Source organism: Lissotriton vulgaris, chromosome 6 (genome assembly GCF_964263255.1).
Source record: "Lissotriton vulgaris chromosome 6, aLisVul1.2, whole genome shotgun sequence".
NCBI lineage: Eukaryota > Metazoa > Chordata > Amphibia > Caudata > Salamandridae > Lissotriton > Lissotriton vulgaris.
This window is the reverse complement of record NC_141694.1, coordinates 433,297,780-433,320,139: the sequence shown is the minus strand read 5'-3', so window position 1 is coordinate 433,320,139 and position 22,360 is coordinate 433,297,780. Positions and strand designations below refer to the sequence as shown.

Genomic DNA, 22,360 nt, shown 5'->3' with positions numbered 1-22,360 from the left:
CTTAGTGACTCGTCGCTAATTCCATTGTCTTGCTCTTTCAGTGTGATTGAGCCCTTTGAGATCAAATGGAGGATCCTATCCAACATCTCCCAGAACATTCCCACAAACTGGAAGATAATCTCCAACACCAACATTCATGCACTCTCGACGCCACAGACACAGCTGCGTGCAGCATTAATTCTATCCTCCTACTATGGCTACATGCTTGGCTACGTGTCTCTGGTTTTAAACCAGATGTACAACTACACCTCCTTAATGTACCCTTCGAGGGCAAGCATCTTTTCGGCCTACAGGTCAATGAGATGTTGGGGGAAAAAAAGATAGATACGGACACCGCTAATGCCATGGGGTGCTCTACAGACACCTAGTAACTGAGGCTCCTTTCGGCACCCCCAGTACTGTGGTGTAGTTCTGTAACCAGACAATAGCAGCATACACCTTCATGGGGTTTCAACAGGGGAGGGTATAAAAGGAAAAATGAAAGAGGTAGAGCTAACAGAGAGACGTCAGGGGCAGACTACTCGAGTGCCTGCCCCTACGGTAGGCAATTACTTCTGCCCTGTGGGTTCTAGACATCAAATGGCAGGAGTATTGTTTAGAACTTCCCAATACATCACCCAACATTCCTCTATGCACCCAAAGGTTATCCACAGAATCCCAATGTCTGCTTCAAGAAGAGGTGCTCGTACTACTTGCCAAAGGGGCCATAGAGCCAGTGCCGCCACTACATTGCGCAAAAGGGTGTACTCCCTGTACTTACTCATTCCTGAAAAAGATGGTGCCCTCAGGCCTATACTCAGCCTCCAGCCCCTCAACAAGTACTTCCTGTCGGAACATTTCCACATGGTCCCTCTACAGGATGTTATCCCTCTTTTGCAGCAGGGAGACTTCTTGAAGGACTTCTACATCCATATTCCTATGCACCCCGCCCAATGAAGATTTCATTGGTTTGTGATGAGTGAACAACATTATCAGTTGAAGGTGCTGCCTTTCGGGGTCACAACTGCCCCCAGAGGTCTCACCAAATGTCTAGCTGTGGTACCCGCTCACCTCAGACGGGGTGGTATCCATGTGCTCCATTCCTCGACAAGTGACTGATGATGAGTGCCACGCAGCAGCAATATCTGGCTCACATGCAAACAACCATAAACCTTCTTCACAAGCTGGACTTCACATTAAATATAGCCACATCACACCTTCAGTCTTTCCAGGTACAACCCTTTCTCTGGGCTGCCCTAGACTCAAGGGTGGGGAAAACTTATCCAAGCCTGGCTAGGGTTAACGTTCTCCAAAATCTACTACATATTTTTCAGCTGTATTGTCAGGTAATGGTCAGAACAGTAATGCATTAGTTAGGCATGATGGCGTCTCGCATTTCAATTGTGCCACATGTAAGGTTACACATATGTACCTTACAGCTGTGCAACAGTGCCTAGCAGCACAGTGGTCTCAAGCAGAGGGTCTATGGGAGGAGCTAGTGTTGATTTGGGGCCGTACACATCGCTCTCTGCAGTGGTTGAATACCAAAGACCATCACCACGTACACCTCACTTGTGGAGATCCACACACCTAACCTCCACATCAACAATCTAGAAATGCTGGCTATTTAATTTGATCTTTGAGCATTCCTTCCACTCAGTCACAGCAAGTTTGTTTTAGTCCGCACAGACAACACCATGGCTATGCGTAATCTAAAAAAGCAAAGGGGTATGCACTCACCCCTGAAGTCTGCTCTAACCCAGGGCATCTGGAGGTGAGTGATACATCACGAGGTGCAGTTGGTTATAAAGTACATTCCAGATCTGGACAACGACTTGGCTGACCTGCTCAGCAGGATGTATCAACAAGTCCACAAGTGGGAACTCCAACCCCAGAACCTAATCACTTACTTCCAGCAGTGAGGGTTCTCACATATAGACCTGGTAGCCACTATCGAAAAGACAAAATGCCCAAACTTCGCTGCCAGGTTACCACATCTGCGGTCCATGAGCAACACACTATGGATGAACTGTTCAGGGATATTCACCAACGCTTTTACACCTCTCCGGCTTCTACCGTTTGTTCTAAGGCTGAGGCAGACATCCCTTACCCTCATCCTAGTAGCCCCAAAATGAGTGCACCAGCCTTGGTACTCCACTCGGTCAGAACTCTACCTGGTTCCTCACAAGAAGCTTCCCAGCATTCTTTGCAAAGCATGCAGACCTACTTCCATAGTCTGTTACATGGACAAATTGAAGCGTTTTGTGCACTGTTCCCTTTCAAATCATATCGATCCTCTCACACCAGCCTTGACTGCACTTCCATTTGGTTACATTTGGCTGTTGTGGCTGCTTACCTACAAAATCGGCAGCACACTTCCCTCTTTAGGGTACTGGTCATTAAGGCCTTCATAGAAAGGCTTACGTGGGTAGTCCTGCCCCGTGCTCCTCCTACTTCAGTGTGAAATCTCAATCCTTCTGAGGTCCATTGCAGATGCTTACATTTAATTTTTTGCATGGTCATCTCTTTTATATATGTGGGCTCTGTGTACCGCTTCACCCTTTGGGGGAGGGGGAGGGGTGAGGTGCCACACCTTGTGACTAGTAAAGACTACTTCAAACAAAAAACAAGTTGCACATGTGCAAGCCCAAAACTAGATGGCCGGATTATGCACAGCAGGTGCATCTAGATCACTGCATGCCATGAACAGATGCTTACAGGGAAAGAAACATTTTCCATTTTCACAGCTAGCTGCTTACTGCTCAAGTTAATGGTTAGGATGCAGGTTATTTGTGAAAATTTTAGACTTACATCTTTTCTTCTCATTTCTTTTCTACAGTTCATGGAGCTGAGAACCCGCTACACAGCTTTAATAACATTGATGACTCAATATGTGAAATTTGCTGCTGAAACCCTTAAAAGGATGGAAGAGGAGGAGGTAACAGTCAAACAAAAATATCAGTCACAGTAAAAAATATGAGGTTCAAGGGATTACATTTTAACCAATAATACGTACACATAAGTATATTTCAGTATGTTCACTTAGCATATCATGCCACACCCATTGATGGAACAAACGTTCCATCAAATATTTCATGATTCATGAAGAATTATAGACGACTAAGCAGAACCAATAGGCTGATTGTCTGTGTCAGGCACATTAATATTTAGTTTGTCCACGTAGAAAGATGTCAGCATAGGTAGCACATGTTAGGGTTTGTCATTATTGCAAACTAAACACATAAATGCATGTGAAAAGTGGACTGGGTAGAGACTGTTCAAACCTTGCACCCCATAGGCTCTAGGCTGAGAGCAATATGATACATTGGCCTTCCTAAGTGGTCAGTAGATTTCTCCTCAGCATAAAACAACACACCCATGTTTAGTTTATGGCAGATTGTTATAACAAGAACACTGGAGTTGTTGGGAGTATGGAGGTGACACATGGGCAGTAAGCGAAGTTGATAATTAGGAAGACAAAGAAAGAGTTTAAGCAATCCAATGGGCCCTGAGGTTTCATACTTCATGGCCTTTAGAACCAGAGCTTTGCCTCTTTCCCTCTTTTACTTCATGGCAGTGCATCTTAAATAGATGCTCAACTTCATTGTTTTTTCTGTGTGGTCGAAGGAAAGCAATGCATTTCAAGGGGAGCAGAGTTTTGCCTTGCATATCACTTATCATAAGGTTCCTTGACCCCTAATCAGCTTTTCATTTTAAAATGTAATAGCCCAGCTACCAGAAGAGTCATATCAATATACAACATCAGTATTTGGAGAGTTGTATTTCTTTGTTAAATGTTTTTTAGATATCTTTACCGTCACCGTAGGAAAATAAAATATAGATATACTCTATAGACAACATATATAATGATTCATAGGCTGTGGTGGGCATCCAGGGGCCATTTTGTAAATCAGTTTAGGGTTTTGGAGTTACTTCATTTTTTTATTTTCCAATTTTTCATTTATATTGAGCAGTTAGTTTAAAGGTAATACTAGAGCATCACTAGACCTCATATTACTTTCTGTTACTGTAACATAATTGGCACCTGTTAAATTCCATAATATGACACAGTTAAGACGCTAAATGCATAAAAAGCTATTGTTGAGCTAATTTTCTAATCTGTGTTATTTGGGTCTATGGGTTCTCTCTCTTTATTTCTCTGAAAATACTAACTTTGTATGTGTGTACACACGCACACATGCAGTAGCATGCACTATTCACTGCTTGAATAGGAGTGTATCACTGATTGTGCCTTCCTAGCCCTCTAACAGGTTCACAGACAAGACTTGTGCATTAGCGATGCTGATAGTATTTAAGAATAACTGAACACTGAAACCATATTAAAGCCTTGTCAGTGTTAAATGTTTGATGTGCCATGCCTTACTGTGCTATTTAAGCTTGTTCATACATATTGAATTTTATCAGTTTTCTGAAAAATTCAGTACAATTTGCACACCAAACATTATTTTCTATCTCTCAAATTCTCATCTTGCAAAAATACTTATGAAGTGAAAATATCTGTTTCACATTCCTAAAATGAAACCAGAGCAGACAATGTAGCAACTGTGCAGAAATGGGTATGATTTTAGTATTTGGAGTTAGGTGGTGGAGTGTGTTCCTTTTTTAGTAGCGCAGCCACTTATTCAGCCTGCAGAAGAAAGTACAAAGAAATGCATATATTTCATGTGCAGGATAAGCAGTTGCATGTAAAAAGTGCCTTTTTCATTAATACTGAACAACATGAGAAGGAAAACATCTCCAACATCTTAGTAAGCAAATCAAGAGATTAATCTGCAAAATCAAACCATAGACTATATATAGCAATACTTAAGACGCTGTGGATCGTCAATTATCAGAACAACAAGTCAAACAGCCAACAGTTTTTACAAACTTCTTATAGACAGGTTCTAGACATGTCCCATAATTGTGCAGAAACAACAATTGATGGACAGAATGCAGAACAATGTCATACATTCACCCCAGTATAGAGATCTGAGCCTAAATCCATCGTTTTTTTGCACTCCAACCACCCCAGTTCAGTTCAGTTCTTGTGTGTTTTGCTGTTCACCCCTATGTGGGAAGGATATGCCCAGACGTGGGTCCTGTGCTCACTACGCCACTGGAGTCAAGCTATCCTGACTGAAGACGGCTGATAGCCAGAAACCGGTCCTAGGATGCTTGATTCCAGTCCAGGGAAGACATGCCTTGGCAGTTCGGGCTGGACTGTTCCCATGAGGCACAGGGTCACGGCTGATTTGCATATGGCCCTGTCTGAACTGGGGTGGTTTGGTGAGCAAAATAACGATGGATTTATTCCAGATCTGTGACTGGGGGTGAATGTTTTGCCATTGTGCAATATTCCGTCCATCATCTTGTGTGTTTTGCCATAATTGTGCAGAGGCATCACTCTGTGAGAGTCAAACTCAAAGCAAATACAAATGATTTCTGCAAGTTCAAGAACATTTTGTCCTATGTTAATGGTAACAGAACAATGCACATGAATCTCAAGGCATGCACATGTTTAAAAATAGTGAGCACCAGTCTGTAGCACAGGGCCAGAGATGAAGGCATATGTCTCTGAACCTAGTAAGATGATCATGAACAAAATGTACAACCCACCCTTTAGTAATAGAACCATTGTTGCAGAAGTTATGGACTCTGTTGACGAGACAATTGTTAATCTACCACAGCAATGGGTAAATAGTGATAAGTATATAGACAGAAGCATCTAAACTTGCACTAATAAAAGTCTCACAAAAGCAGAAAAGCACAAGGTCTTAGTTATAGGGAATATAATGAAACAATGCAATGATTTATTTTTAGGAAATGCACCAAAAGCAGTCATTTATCATGGGCATTCCACTTTAGGAGTATTAATACCTGTAAGCATATATGCCATTTAGTCACTACATGAACCTTCTGATTATTTTTATAAAGGTTCTACTAAATAAATGCCCTGTATCTTATCTTCGGGCATTCCACAACTCATTCATAGATAGGCTGATGAAGCTCAAGTAACCTTTTTGCACACATTATCAAAGTTCTTTTGATGTGAAAAAGCCTTCTGCACATATCTATCTTTGTTTATGACACACGAAGAAATTTAGGAAATGAGGAAAGGTTGTAAATTAAACGATCCTGTCAAGGCCCCTGAAATTCTAGAAAACACAATATTGCAATCTACGGGGCGCTATTGGCATCTAATAGAAAAACCAAGCCCCTAAGACATGATGAAATTACAAGGAACATTATATTGTACATGGAAGAGAATTTGCCTCCAGAATCTGAATAAATTAAAACATCAACCCAAGGCAGTACTGAAAAGAAGTCATGTAAAAAAATTATACCTTCTGCATAAGTTCTTCCGAATCTGACTACAGACATTCAATCATGGAATGTGTATCTGTACATATGAATAGCCTGCAAAAGATTAGAGTTCAAACAACAGAAATGTGCTTGAAGAAAAGAAAATCACTCTGTATATATAATTTGAATCATTACAATTTGGATAGAAATTCAGTTGGCAATCAATTACCCGGAAGAAATTAACCTAAAGGCAAGAGTAATCAGCAGAAACAAATAAGGTACAGCTGATAATCTTATGTCAAACAAATGACAATTTAAAATCGGAAGGAACATCCAATACGTTTCATAAAAGAGTCAAGCTTAATAGCCAACTTAAATTGGGCATTTGCATGTAGTGCCCTTTAAAAGATGATTATCAGGTGATCAGCTGTATCCCTAGAACTTAATTGCTATGATTCAGTAAAAAGCTTGTAGGCAACACTAAAACCACTAAATGCCACCAGTCAGGCTATGTTGGAAAGGCAGAGTACTGAAAAGTGCTACAAGTCCACAACACCATTCTTGTTATCTCCCTTCAATAGAATCACATTAGTGCAGCAAATCTTAGGCATCTTACCCTGGAATTCTTCAAACAAAAATACATAATGTCTACGTTACATAAATTGCACTGCACCACACCCTACTATTGAATTTATCATCCACAGTGCACATTAGGTAATGTGATCCCTTGCTTCAGAACATTGAAGCCTAGTCCTACTAAACGTTTCAGAACATTTTTATACAAATGACTGCAAAAGCTTGTTTCTGTTATTTCGTACCTTCACGTGTAGCACACCTCCTTGATTGGAAAGATTTATAACAGAATCATGAAATTTGTAAATGTTATTATAGATTCTGATGATTTTCCTAAAATGTGGCTTCAAAAACAGAAGATGATCATTTTTACAGAGTAAATTATTATATTCAAAATGTATAATTGTATTGCATGATAACGTTTTAGTTGTAGGTAATTTGCAGCAGCTAATCTTCAATTATATTACACATAACTGATGTTAAGATACAATTCTAAACTGCAAAGTTAAATGTTTACTTAAGCTTAAGAGACATGATGATTTATGAAACCATAACTATAACATCTTTGTATATATAGTGTGACTTCTATCAGGAGTCAGTGTCATGCAAAATTTGCTATTTTCCATACATAAATACACAGGTATTTTATCTTTTCAAGCTGTACAAAAGACACAACAGGAGAGTGGAATTGCCTTTGCATTAGTTATTGACATATGACTCTTTGCTTGAAGTTTATCCAAAAAAGGCAATGATCTAAACAGGAGTACTGCATGATGTTCCCAGCACCAACTAATATATATTCTATATTTCTTTTCCAACATCTTTTCAAGAGCTGTGTTGCTTAAAACGTCATGTAAATTTAGCACTATCCCTTTTAGGGATGTTGAGCTTTGTGTCCTGTGCTTTACTTGCATGCAGTCTTCTCGTTTCAATCAGGGCACTACTCGGTTGATTGAGAACACATGCAAGGCATCTATTCAAATGGCGGCTGGGTGTTGGGTACGTTGCACTGGGTCATGTTTTCAAGTGATGCGTCTGAGCCTTTTTAATGCTGCTGTTGTCTTGAAGCTTGAAGCTTTCTTTCAGAAAAAGGTGGCGGGAAATCACTTGTGATACTACTTTGCTGTGCAGACATGTAAGTATTTCAATATGTACCTATAGAGTGTTATTGAAAAAAATCATTGGTTATCAAACAAAGCTAAATTCAGCATATCCCATTTAATCTCATTGTAGATGCTAAAGTACAAGGAAGCCTCAGCAGGAGCAGCATATCCTGATTTATTAGAGGAACAAAGAGCAACAGTAGATGAGAACAGGAGGCTCTTGGAGATGGTCCAAGAGCTGGAAACAATGGTAGAAGAGTTAAAGAGGCAGAAATATTTGGTAGAACAAGAGCTGCCCAAAGTGAAAGCAGCTGCTGAAAGTGAACTGAAAAAACAACAGAAAACCATTGAAGAGCTCTCCCTCCAGAGGACAAAGGCTGAATATGAAGCAAGGCAGTGCCGCATTGAATTGGAGAGTGTGGTGAAGGAGAAAGCTGCTGTAGAGCAACAATTAGAGCATGTACGACAGCTCACTTTTGAGTCTGAGGCTAAACGAACAGCAGTTGAAGAGAAGCTCAGAGCTTTCCGAACTCAGATTGAGGAGAGCACGACTTCCAGACGAAAGCTGGAAGATCACCTCAAAAGACGAGACACTGATCTCCATGATTTGGAACAGCAGAAGAAAAACCTGATGGTGGAACTGAGAAGGAAAGCAGATGTTGAGGATACTCTCTTGCTGCAAATAAAGCAAATGGAGCAAGATCTTGAGTTTCAAAGGATGCAAGCCGAAAAGCAACAGCAAGAGAAGGTGAAAATTGAATCTGAAGCCAGAAGAAAAATGTCTGAAGCAAGATACACAATGGTGACAACCCGAGAAACGGTTTTACCAGTGCGAGCATCAATGAATGAGGTTCAATATAAGATTGAATCTGACGTGCGAGGAATTCAAAAAGACCATGACACAAGGAAATTGGATGCTCTGAAGCAACAGGTAGAGGAATTAATGCAAGCCAATAAGAAGGCTGAAAAGGAAGTAAAACAGTTAAAATCAGAGCTAAGTTCCATGCAGCTTCAAAAAACAACATTGGAGGAAAAGACACATCAAATTAAAAGTCAGCTGGATGACACCAATAATAAGATGAAGCAACTTAAAGCAGAACTGGAGCAGAAAAGTAAGGCTGAACAGGACTATATACAACAGGTGAGGGACCTTGATAGGAAACTGTACGAAAGCCAGGATAAGGCAGAAGAGGTTATGCAGGAGGCATTTGATCTTAAGAAGATTAAAAGTAATTATCAAGAGGAGCTAAAATCTCTCCAGCAGGACAAGCATTCTTTGGAGCAGAAGATAAGGATTCAGAAGTCTGAGCTTGATGAATTAAGGGAAAAATATAAATCTCAGCAGGAGCAGCTACTACAAAAAGAAATGGCAGAGCGAAACCACCAGCAGAGGACAACATTCCTCGAGGAAGAATTAAATAGAAAGAAAAATGAGCTTTTGGAGCTAAAAAGGAAATCTGACGAGCTTCTAAGATTTCAATCAAAAGGAGAGTCTAATGTTAAACAATTAAATACACAAATTATTTCCCTGAGGGAAGAGAAAATAGTAGCTGAGCAGAAAATTCAGGCTCGTAAGGAAGAAATGGACAGTTTAAGGGAGCAGCTGAAGAAATGCCAGGAGCAATTATATCAAAATTCAAAACAAGAAAAGGACAACCAACATAAAATTCAAAAGCTTCAAGATGATTTGGAGCGAAGTAATCAGTGGTCGGAGACGCTGAAGGAAAAACTGGATGAGCTTACCAAACTTAACAAGGATACTGACATGCTAATGCGAAAAGTCAAGTCAGATTCCGAAAATATAATTATGGAGAAAAACAGCATAGAGCAAAATAACATCTCCTTAAAAGCACAACTGGACAGCTTTAAAGAGCAGCTTAGAACTGCAAATGAGCGTCTCCAAAAGCAGGTTAAGATCGAGCAGGAGTTTCAAAGCTCAATGAAGAGACTGGAAGATGACTTGACGAAAACCAGGAATATGGCTAGTGAGTTTAAAGAAAAATGCGATCGGCAGAGCATTGCAATCTTGAATTCAGAAAAAGAAATCAGGAGTTATAAATCTGAGGTGAGTGCAGTCAGGATGGAGAAGAACTTGAGTGAGCAGAAGATGCAATTGAACCAGAGCCAATTGCAGGAGTTGAACAACAAACTAAAGAAAGCCCAAGATGAGCTCCATCAGAAGGGAATGGAAGAACAAATGACTCAGAAAAGGATGGCAATATTTGAAGAAGAATCCAAAAAACATAAAAACCAGGCAGAAGAGCTTAGGAAGAAACTTGAAAAGGTCATGGAGTCCAGTATAAGCACAGAGAGTGACATCACGTTAATTAAGCGTGAGTGTGCATCTCTCCGTCAAGAGAAGAGTCTGACTGAGGAGAAGCTCAAGATGCAAAAAGTGGAAACTGCTGATTTGCAAGAAAGAGTTCAAAAGTTTCGTGAACTTGTCCAACAAGGGAAGCAGGCAGAAATTGAACATTTTCAAAAATGTAGAAAATTAGAGGAAGAAGTGGAGGTGCAGAAGCGTATGGTTGACAACATGAAACAGAAGGTAGAATCACAGAGGAAAGAGCACTTGAATCAACTACAACAGTTACAGATAGAGCTCCAACAATCTAGCAGCCTCAGAAGTCCTGGGATGAACACAGATTTTGATAGGAAAGGTAGTGAGTTTAAATATTCATCAGGTAGCTCTTCTCGAGATTTTGAGCAGCTTCAACAAATGTCAAAGACTTCCCCGTTGCTCAGACGGAAGCAGGAATCACAAATGGCGGACATAAATATTCCCCTCTATATCTCTGAGCAAGAAGAAGAGAAACATGTGCGAATGGATGGTATCTTTGAAGATCCAATGCAGAAAGAGCGGCAGTTTCAGATGTCCAGGATGAAACAGTCTTTTGATGAGAATGACAATAAACCATCATTCACAGAATATGTCTCTCAGACCAGTACAGAATTTCAGATCTGTGTCGACGACAGGAGCTCCTTGAGGCATGTGTTGGACATAGAGAACATTCGAGATAAAAATCTTCAGAATATTAGGCAGACCTTAAAGCAAGAAGAGGAGAAGCTTAAAGAGGAAGTTGGAAAATTCCAGCTGCCTCTAGAGGTATTCTGTGACGGTGTACTTCTCTGGTGATGGGTTCATATCTTCCTCTTAGGTGTCTTGACTTTTGCATGCTTTTCTTATCCTTTCTTGCTGTATAGGGTTCTTCCTTTTACCCATCTTTACAACAAATTTACAGTCCTACATATTCAACAGTATTAGTACTTATTTACTAAGTATATCAAATAAAGATATAAAATGATTCTACTGCAGCTTTTGTCAAAGATGGCAGTAACCATAACCATATATTTTTTAAATGCTGTCTGTGCGGCATTGCCGATTGTGAGATACAAAAGCCAAAGCCCCGGGGGAAATTTCTCTTCTGCTTCCTTCAATGGCTGTACTTTTGCTTTGAAAGATCCTGCCTTAGGACCATGCTGGAACATAGTAAGCTTGCAGTTTTCTGGTGTTGGGCAAAAGACTCTTTAAACTGAATGAAAATTAAATACATTCTATGCTGACACTATCCCTATTCATGTTCACAGATGATGAATAGCAAGCAGTATGATGTTCACGTTGAAGTTACAACATTAACAAAGGAAAAGGAAATTCTTCTTAATCATGAAGACAAGGAATACAACCTTTCTGAAGGCTTTAGAAGAGAAGATTTACCCAAAATGAGCACTGTTTTCTCAGAGCATAAAAATTTCAAAGGTGCTGACAGAATCCAAAATGATTATTCTTCAGCTTACAGTAAGATCAGGTTTCAGGGCCTTAGGCAGCCTGTACCTGCCCAGCAGCTGGTCGAAGTGAAACTCCTGGATGTAAAGACTGTAGAAAAACTTCTTCTTGGACTGAAGACCATTCAAGAGATCCAGAAATCTCTGGACAAGTTTTTAACTAGGCCAACAGCAGTTGCTGGACTATACATAGAATCGAAAAAGGAAGTTGTATCTTTCCCCTTGGCAGCAAAGAGAAAAATGATTGATAAAAACCTTGCCTTTGAGTTTTTAGAAGCTCAAGCAGCTACTGGTTTTATCATTGATCCTAGTACAGGCCAGAAATTTTCCACTGAAGAGGCGATAGCTAAAGGCAGCATTGATCAGGAATTTAGGGAAAAATTATTAGAAGCAGAAAAGGCTGTGGTGGGCTATGTCCATTCTGGCAAGAGGTTGTCTGTATTTCAAGCTATTGAAGCCAGACTTCTGGAGAGGCAAAAAGGGAAACGTATACTTGAAGCCCAGGTCGCAACAGGTGGAGTCATTGACCCTGTTCGAAGTATTCGAATCCCTCCTGAGGTTGCAGTGCAGCAGGGATTACTTAACCACACCACTTTCAAATTTTTACTTGAACCGGCTAGTAACACAAAAGGCTTTCACCATCCACACACTAAGCAAGCTATGTATTATAGTGAATTGCTAAAAGTGTGTTTACTAGATGTGAACAGTCATTGTATCCTTCTGCCAATTGGAGATAGGAAAATTACAAGCATGTCAGCAGAAAAGGGCTATAAGATTTCTGTGGTTAACAGTAAAACAGGAGCAGAAATGACTAGATATGAGGCTTATGAGAGAGGACTAATTGATAAAAACGTGTACCTGGATCTTTCAGAACAGGAATGCAAGTGGGAAGAAACAACAATCTTTGATTCATTTGGGAAGTCATCACTTCTTTTAACTGACCTAAAAACAGGAAGGCAGTTCAATGTTGATGAGGCAATACAGCGAGGCTTAATCGATCGAACATCAGTCAAAAAATACAAGGAGGGCACCCTCACAGCCACTGAGATTGCTGATATTATGGTGAGCAGAACAAATGTGAGTAAAGATCCCAACAGCCCAATAGCAGGATTTTGGATATCTGACACAAATGAAAGAGTTACAGTTTTCAAAGCCGTACGTAAAAACCTGGTGGACAGAATTACTGCATTAAGGTGTCTTGAAGCTCAGGCTAGTACAGGAGGGATAATTGATCCATCTACTGGGAAAAAATATTCAGTATCTGAAGCCCTGCAAAGGGGTTTACTTGATGAAGCGTGTGCCAAGCAAATCCAGCAGTGTGAACTAGCATTCACAGGGGTCATTCATCCTGTGTCAAAAGCAGTTTTGCCAGCTGCTGAAGCCATGAGCATGAACATGCTCAGTAAAGAAATTGGAAATAGATGCCTTGAGTACCAGTACTTGACAGGTGGATTAGTAGATCCAAAGTCACACACAAGACTTTCAATGGAAGAGGCTATCAAGAAAGGAGTGGCTGATGCCAATACAGCCACTAAAATAAGAGATGAAAAATCATATATTAAAAACATAACATGCCCAAAGACAAGAAGGAAATTATCATACAAGGATGCCTTGGAAAAAGCAATCTTTGATTGTCACACTGGACTACGTTTGTTGGAATCAAACTTGCCTCCAAGGACTGGAATTTCTAGCCTGTATTTTGCATCTTAATAAAATATCTTGGCATGGGGTCTTCATACTTTCTAAAATGTTATATTGCATCTAGGAGTAGAGAATAATCTGTGCTGTCATTATAGTGGGCTAAAATGTAAAGCACCACGATCAAGTGCATTTAAATACCATTCGTTGTGTGGTCCTGCCAAAGACAGCAAGTTTTCCATTGCAAAATCTGTTTTACTGACTTCTACTGCGACATACGCAGTTGAATGAACTTTTGAGACCTAGTGGGCATATAGAGAATGCCTATTTGTAACTTCTGAGTTCAAACTCAGCAGTCCATGGTTTGTTTGAACTAGCAGGTGGTAATCTTATGTACTGATCATTACATTTTATATCTGCATGTACTTGTCTAGAGCTTGCATGTGGCGCTCTGTATTTTGATATTTCTAGAAGGTAAATGAAGTGAACGTAAGGCCGCAAGTTTTGAATCAGAGCTCTGGAGCTTTTTTCCTGAAATAACTTAAGTTAGGATCCTTCAGGTGTTAATGCAAACTTGCAAAATGTGTGTGTTCCTCTGTAAGCCTTACCTGGCTTCCAAAGAACCAAACCTGCCTAATGGGATTTGTGATCTTGTTTTATCTGTCCTAGGGTGCACTAAAGTGGCCGTGGTTAGTGCTATATAAAATAAATATGAGATAGGTTTGGTCTTGGAATTGCTTTTGAGCCCTACTATAAAACATATATTTTTCTTGTTTGAATATAATTTAAAGTAGGCCTGGACGTAATTTTACTTAAATCGGAGTAATTTCAGTCTTTCCACGTTGCGCTTTGATTTAAGAGTAATTTGGGGGGAGAAACAAGAATTTACCAAGTGCAAGCATTGCTCGCGCTGCTGTTCATGTTGTTTTGGATGCAAAGGTGCTAAATGCCAGGGGTTGGTTGGGGTAAAATCCTACCCCAAGAGCACATTTAGTGAGAGTGACCAACTGCTCACGTTGCTATTCATGTTCTGTAGCATTTAATGCTATTTGTTACCACAAAATACATCCTCATGTCCATATTGGATGTTAGGGGATATTTTAGTACTGAGAAAATAGTAAAAAATGCAGAATTCTTCTTCTTGCTTTATTCCTCATAATTTTGCTTAATTTGTAGGTAATTCCGCTCCGAATGAATTACTCCAGTTATGCCCACCCCTAATAATGAAGCCATTTCTTAGTGTGCTATATATCCCTTTTTTCTTATTTGTGTTAATATCATTCCCAAATGTCATCATGCTACAGTAATAATGCTAAGGAGTTTACCACTCTTCCAGTTGTGTTTAGCCCTCATTTCACTATCACGTCACTGTCATCCCTCCATTTGTTCAGGCAGAAGTGATTCCTGAGAAAAATCCCCATGCTGTGAATCTACTCTGTAGCCCTTTAGTCCTTAAAACATTTCCTCAGTACAGTTTAGCATTTTGTTTTGATTGTTGTACTTTGTGAAAACAGTCTTATGTTGGAAATAACTTGTGTCTTGCCTTAAAGCCCTCTTTGCTCTTGATTAACTGTTCCAACATTCACTATTTAACCCACATTTGCTGTCAAAACAAATGATGTGAGTGTGCGTCATAAGGCCAGTTTTCAGGTGTATTTCTTGCCATTATTAGCGCTTTGTTTCTGAGTCCCTTTGTGTTGTGCACATTGTAGTCATATGGGAACGTCAGATGAGAAGGCTTTCTTAAAGACCCCCAGCGGGGCAGCAGTCCTGTGTGCATTTGCAAAGTAGGCAGTGGAAAAAGCCTCATCATCATAGAAATGAGGGTGAAAGAGTGATGGCTAACAGCTGTTAAATTACACTGTTGTAAACACTGTACCCTTATTCTAGAGAGGGTGAAGAAGGGCTGCAGCAACTCTCAGCACAGTTCACAGACAGCACAGTGGGATAGATTACAGTTTTACTGAACCTACTTCATCCAAATTTGTGTGCGACCGTGAAGATGTACTGGGACAGTGCACACCTTTTCCACTGCCACTTCTGCAAATGCAAAATGAAAGCAGTTGTTAGCTGCCCCAGTTCCTATTAAATTAGTTCACCTTGCACTTGCACAATGCAGGTCACAGAGTCAAATATACCACCCTTCTATTGGACAAGAAAAGGTATGGATGCTTGAAATAATTTCAGCACTTTGCAATATTGGGTGTTTGGGGTGGAAACCCTGCATCATGGCACAAGCCGGGGGAGGTATGAACATACTCCCTACCCGTGGCCAAAGTGTACAGTGTGCAAAATATACTAGGTGGTCTGCAAAATAAACCTCCCTCTTGTGGATGTCCACAGGTTTACGTGCTGCAGGTTTACTCCCCTGCCCTTGTGCAAGCTGGAGAAGTTGGCAAATGCACATTCCCACACGTTTGACAGGTAGGGTTTTGTGCAAAAGAATCTGTCTACAATTAGTGGGGGGGAAGGGGCAATTGCAGTCAGGACTGGCACTGGGGCATCTGTGAGTTTCCCCAGGCTGCTTTATTTTGTAACCCCTTTGTCGTTGGGCAAGGTGGATGTGACTGATAGAAATAACCCTCTCAGTCGGAAAAGGTCAATTTCCTATCCCTAGGGTAAGGTAGGTGGGATTCTTAGGAAACCGGGGTAGGGTCACCAAGTCCACTGTAGCCTTCTCAGGCCAGTATTGTATTCGTAAGCCACAGGATTGTGTGAAGGCCTTCATTTACTTTGGTTCCCTCCTTAATGGTACATACATTTAACAAACCAAGAAAAAGCTCTGAATGAGGAAAAAGCTGCTATGCTAAACAAATTTGGTGGGATTTCATTTAACGGAAGTAGAGGATGGGGGGGAAATGCTCCTCCGTTTTCAAGCAAGGTGAGAAATGCTGTTTAATATTATATCCTGTGCCCTTGGGCAAGGAGGGGGCTTCAGATTCCAGTGTCCCTCTTGCTGTTGTCCAATGTAAATGGTAGTTAGTATAGACCTCCCTCTACCACTGTACCTCAGGAACATTTGTGGTAAAAAAAATATTACAATCCTCTCTTTTGGGAGATGCAAATCGGATTCAAAGTTTGTGGGGCCGCTCCTCCAGCATTGAAAAAGGGCAAGGGAGAGGTGGTTCGAAACATTATAAACACTGAATTTCTTATTATAGTAAAATCTGATGTGCTTGTCCACATCTAGCAGCCCCGTTTGGCTGAACTATAAAGTTTTATAATTATGCCTAAGCTTCTTAAGGAGATAAAGATTTGGGAAACTCAATTGACCTATTTATGAGAAAGGTTCCTAAAATCATTTTCTCTGTTTTGAGGACCCTTTTGCATGAGATCAATTACATGCATAAGATTGTTTCAGCTTTGCCTGCAGGGTTATGTAAACCAATAAACTGTTAAAATGATAATGGCATGTACAGGGACCAGGTTCTGTTGGCAGGCCTAGGACTTTTGTACGTTTTGTCTTCCTTGTGCTCAGTCTTATCTTTAACACCTATTTGCTGGGTTTGTAATACTCCAGTTTTAACCACTAGATTTCTGGACTGGGCAAGTCATTCTTTTTCAATAACACCTAAATAAAAAAAGTTAGTACTTCAACTTATTGTTAAACATTGTCCAGCATTTTTTCATAAAAGTTACTTCCCTTTCTTTCTATTGTAGTTGTGTTTGTTCAGGCAGATCCATCTTTATTTTATGTTTACATAGATCACGTTTGCTGCCATTTAAAACATTCCATAGCTCTTTTGTGATGGAGCTTACCTCCCTAGCCATGACTCTGTTTAGAGCTTAGTCAGTGTCCACTCTTGTAATTGAGTTTATCTTCATCAGTTCATCTCACATGTAACATGCGTTCAGATTTGTTCTTTGGTGTTGCCACACATTGCCTACTGCACCTAACACAATAGTTGTCAACACTGTTAGCACCTGCCTTCCAAGAAGTAGATACTCTATTCCAAGCTCAGCCTAGAGTCAACCTACGACAGTAACATGAGTAGAGTAGAGGGGTGCCTTTCATGTAGTGGCTGACGCAGAATGAGGAAGATCCAGTAGTACACCTTGTTGCCTTTGGAAATCCTTGTGACTGAGAATGCTAGAGGGCTGTGGTTGTTGGTCTGTTGGCTGTAATGTCTATGTATGTAGTGTAGGTGGGCGAAAGTGGTGAGGGTAGGTGATGAAAGGATTGGGGATAATTAATTGAGTTGAGGTAGCTGAGAGTTTTACTAAATAGAGTAAGTGTATTCAATATTTCATGCTTGTGTTTTAGGTTGGGTGTGGTCTTGAATGGACAGTGGGTAAGCACCTGCTATAAATAGTTTTCTAGGGGTCTGATGAAAACCACATGCCTAAATTTATGTCTTAGGCATGTTGCCCTGTGGAAAGTTGATTCACAATCATTCAGCCATTACTTTTACTGATGACTATGACAAATTGTTCGAGGTTCTAACCTAGACAGCATGACTAATACAAAATCCTGTATTACTCCTATGAAAGGAATCTTTAAGGATCCACAAAGCCATAAGTTGGGTAAATATAGATTTATTCTTTACCAGGTACCCCCAGCTTACTCTTCCAGTTTCACATCCCCTCTCTTCAAGAAAACACATTCAAATCTCTGGTTATAAGTTCCACACTGCCTGGAAGCATTCCAGTAACTCTACACATTTCCCCACTTTATATACATGAAAAAAAAATACTTTTTCTTATACGGAATAACCCAGCAAAGAAAAGGAAGGATACCTTTATCCTTCACGCACATTATCCAGAGCACTTTGTGGACATTTGCACACATTCCTCACACTCCACACAGATCAGTCCACTAACATTAGAATGCTCTTCTTCACTTCCTACACTTTGATGGATGTGGAGAATTTGCTCTTTCCCTTCCTGACAAAGCCGCCTCTTTTGACCGCCACCTAGTCACCTTTATGTCTGTTGTTTTGACATCCCTCCTAGAATTGCAATATTCCTTGGCCCTACATTGCCGCTCCACCACACCACTCTCCACAGTGTTGCAATCTACCCACACACATCCTTGCTCCTCAAACACCCCAGAACTTCCTTCGATCCTGGCTCATGTGGATTGCTAATCCACTGTGCTTTGCATGCGTGGGTTTGTATCCCATCCTTGTTGCCAATTATGTAGATTTCTTCTTTAACAGGCACCTCAAGCATACTCTTCAAATTTCCCAGCGTCAACTCCCTTCTCGTCAAAGGAACACATTCCAATCCCTGTTTCTAAGTTACATACTATCTAGAACCATTCCAGAAGCTCTACACAAACGTAATCCAGGAAAGAAAAACACCTCTTTTCTTTGTCATTTACAGATTATTATTATTGTAATTAAGTAATGAAGTCTATTTGAATATATCAAAATAGAATTATTAAAATCAAACTCAACACAACTGATATATCAAATCGACAATTTGACTAAGTGCAGTAGCCCTGACGGTGCTCAGCATCATATACCTTGTTGCTAAATTTTAAAGTTCCCACTATGCCCACAAATCCTTAACTGTTTCTACTGTCCTACAAATCAGCCTGTGACAAACATTGTAGTCAACACTCCTTACCTGGACAATGATACAATAGTTAAGCTCACAGGCATCAATATATCACTTCCTTTGTTAAATTCACAATTATTCACATACATATCTTTATTTGTATAATTAGAAAAACTGTTAATATATATTTTTAGGGGACATTTTTATAAATATGAATTTATAGTAAGTTTGTATCATATTACTAACAGATATGTATTCCTATGGTCAATTATTTATCTTCTGTAAGTTTTTGTTACAATAGATACTTTTTTAATTTATAATGCTGCTTGCTGTTAATGTTTTGGAAGCAGAGGCATCACCATTGGTGCAGTATTTCTAATGTTGAGTCAGCTGACTGCAGCCCCATGTATTCTGCTATTTTCCTAATATTGTCTGGTGCCTTTTGCAGGCAACCGGCATCATATCTACTGTTTGCAGGTAGGTAGGTAAACTGATCCAGAAAGGAACATTCTTTTATGAGAGGCATTAGGTTAACACCGTTCAAAGATGTTTGAATAACTAGGGCTGTATCTTAAAAGATGTACATATTTCTATCAATTTCGGCATCTCATAGCTAGAACTAATGTGGAAGTACCTTCAATTCATGCAGTCAGGTATGTCCAAAATCATTACTGTATGCAAGTTTCCATGATACAACATGGGTCTAATGAAAGACCTCCACCATGAGACAGAGCATGCATTTTATTAAAAGTTATTTTGTCAAAATCAGAAATTCTGGTTGGCCACATTTTGATGTTGACACCTGCATGTTTTGTCTTACAGTGTTCCAAAGCTTTAAGACGTTTCACAGAATTAGCATAAGTATCTCCAGGGTACGCTGTTAGAGGCATGGTTCAGCCAAACTAAGTGCAGGGTCATGTCTTGTGCACAGCACCCCATCTGTGTATGTGTGTGTGCGTGTACACCCACTCCTGTTTATTTATGTGTGTGATATTCTCCCAGTTGCTTTGTAACTGAGCTTTGGACAAGTTCTTCTAAGCACAACCCAGTTCTGACAGCTTTCTCTTTGCTCTGTTCAAAGTTCTCCAAGGTTTTAACCTATGCTTTCTGTATTTAACCTGAGGGAAAAAAGTGCACTTAAATGTTTCTTTTCCACATTATGTTAAGAATGGTTTTAACGTGCAATGCTAATGCAAAGGCAATATCTCCACTAACTGTTATCCTTTTGTGAATAAAGCTATGGTTCTCATTTACTGGCTTCTAGTGTAGAGATTTTTTACCTATGTTCACGAACTAGTATCATGTGCTATGTTCTCCTAATTTGTTTTCCAATATGATTCAAAATTTTTATGTTTTAGACAAATGTAGTTTAAGTCTTCAGTTAGATAACATATTTGTGTACATAAAAGTGACATTAGTACAAGTGATTAATAAAAAAGTTAACATGCAAAAACCTTCTTTCCATTTGAAAGATGACGTTTCGGTGTTAGTTCTTTGTTTTGTGATGTTAAACATGTTTAAATTCCTCTTGTCAATTGGAAATATTAGTCCTTTTATTGAACTGAATTTTCTCACAAATGCATTGCCAGAAATCAGTTGCAGATGAAAAAAAAGAACATATTGGGAAAGCAAAGGAGTTACTGAATTGGGTCTCAAATGTCAGCAATGCCCAGAAGATGCAAGGCATAGGAAATGCCCATAAGACTCAAGGCATGGGAGAACACGATGGAAGAGCAACCATGCCTTTGCACCAGGTATTAAGAGTTGTTTCTTACATGGACATATTGGTATTTTGAGGATACCTCAACAAATGTTTTGGGGTACAAACTAACTTTAATTCATATTCCAGTTCATCAGAAGTCATCGTGGGAGCCTATGTCCACCTGTTTTCATCTTTTCATGTAGTAGCACTTCCACTACCTAGTCTTCACATATGGATGAAGTTGCTTAATGGTACTTAGGTTCATCAAATAAACACTCAGATTCATATTATGTTTTTGCATACACTAGGGGCTGTTACATTTGTGAATAAATTAAATATTTCAGTTTTTCATTTATTTTTGACTGCGTATCTCAAGCTGAACTCCTGCATTGACATAACATCAATTGGTGCATATGAGGTATCAGGTTGATGCTAATAAAAAACCCAATGTTGAGTAAGAGGATGGTGAGTGAGATTTCCACATGATCATTATGCAATTAAACTACAACACATTAGAGGCTTAACCAATGTTCTTCATGGGTCACAATGGAGCCACTGTGGACAAAAAATCCTTCAAGATGGATCAAGTGGTGTTTGTTTTGGGGATGAATAAGGGTCGTTTTGAAGATGCTTAGGAAAGACATCAAATTTTGAGATGTGCCTTACCAGGAGGAAAATAGCTAAATTAGATTAATAGTGAGTTCCAAGCAGCCCTATGAGAACCTACTAGAACTGCTGCTCTCCATCATTCATTTTCAAAACAGTCTTTGCCCTTCTAATCCATTACATTTGTGCAAGATAAATGATTATCTTCCTTGTTTTTGGATTTTTTTTCTAACGGCGTTTTTCACCATATTATTCATTATATTTGAAAAATTGATGTTTGTTTATTGGTGTAAAGAGGGGATGTGCCACTCTTGTAAGCAGAATTCGTTTTTTACCACTTTATACGTTATTGCTGTAAATGTTTATGCATACTTCAATAATGTATTCATAAAATAGATGTGTGATAGTTAAGGGAGATCGGGCTTTTTGATCCATGATCTCTCGACATATTAAAAGCAAACAGAGATAGCTTTGACCATTAAGCTTGCTTCTAGCTATAATGTTCTACATATTTACATACTAAAACTAAACATTCCCTCCAAATGTATTTAAATACCACTTGTGAGTGGTAAACATTATTACAATTTTATGTCACAAATCACATTGTCGCCATGAACCATACAGAACTGACAAAACTGAGTTTCTTCTTCCTGCTACCAGACTTTGTATCTTACCTGTTTATGACATGCAGCTCACTGACTCTCATAACAGTCTAAGCAATAGATAATTAAATTTTAGTTTGTCCTACCTCAACTATTTGTACAAATATCATAGCCTTGTTTTGATATGAAGTGACAATAAGAATGTCAAGAACGTGACACAAGCATAAATATCAGAAACATAATTTAAAACACAATGCAAGAGCACATTTCAATGAAAAAGGCTCACTTTTGTGCAATGGTTTAAAATAATTTAAGATGTTTATTAAGAGGGGTGTATTTTATGCAATCGTTTATTTTCAAATTGTAATTAAAATCCTACAATAAAAAGTTAATTGCAAAGTTTAGGAACAACTTTCTAAATGTTATCATCAGGGTCATTGTCAAACATGGGCACAATATTTTCAATAGCTAAAGCAAGTGCCTTTTTGACAGAAGTATTACTAATGCAAATTAAATTGTTGATTGCTTGAAAGGCACTCATGCAGCTGTCATATCAACTAAAATAA

At 39.4% G+C, this 22,360-nt stretch overlaps 1 protein-coding gene across 4 annotated transcripts in view; it reads left to right on the top strand.

Annotated features, from left to right (window-relative positions):
- The window catches only part of DST (dystonin), a 1,528,317-nt gene that overhangs the window by 904,130 nt on the left and 601,827 nt on the right, over positions 1-22,360 (top strand). For 3 of the 4 annotated variants that reach the window (XM_086926448.1, XM_086926449.1, XM_086926451.1), the window contains 2 exons: positions 2,819-2,917; positions 20,474-20,638. In XM_086926448.1, the coding sequence (XP_086782574.1) occupies positions 2,819-2,917; positions 20,474-20,638 (264 nt within the window). Of the gene's footprint in view, positions 1-2,818; positions 2,918-8,091; positions 11,068-11,549; positions 14,214-20,473; positions 20,639-22,360 lie in introns of those variants that run through there. The other variant, XM_086926450.1, reaches the window with a different exon arrangement.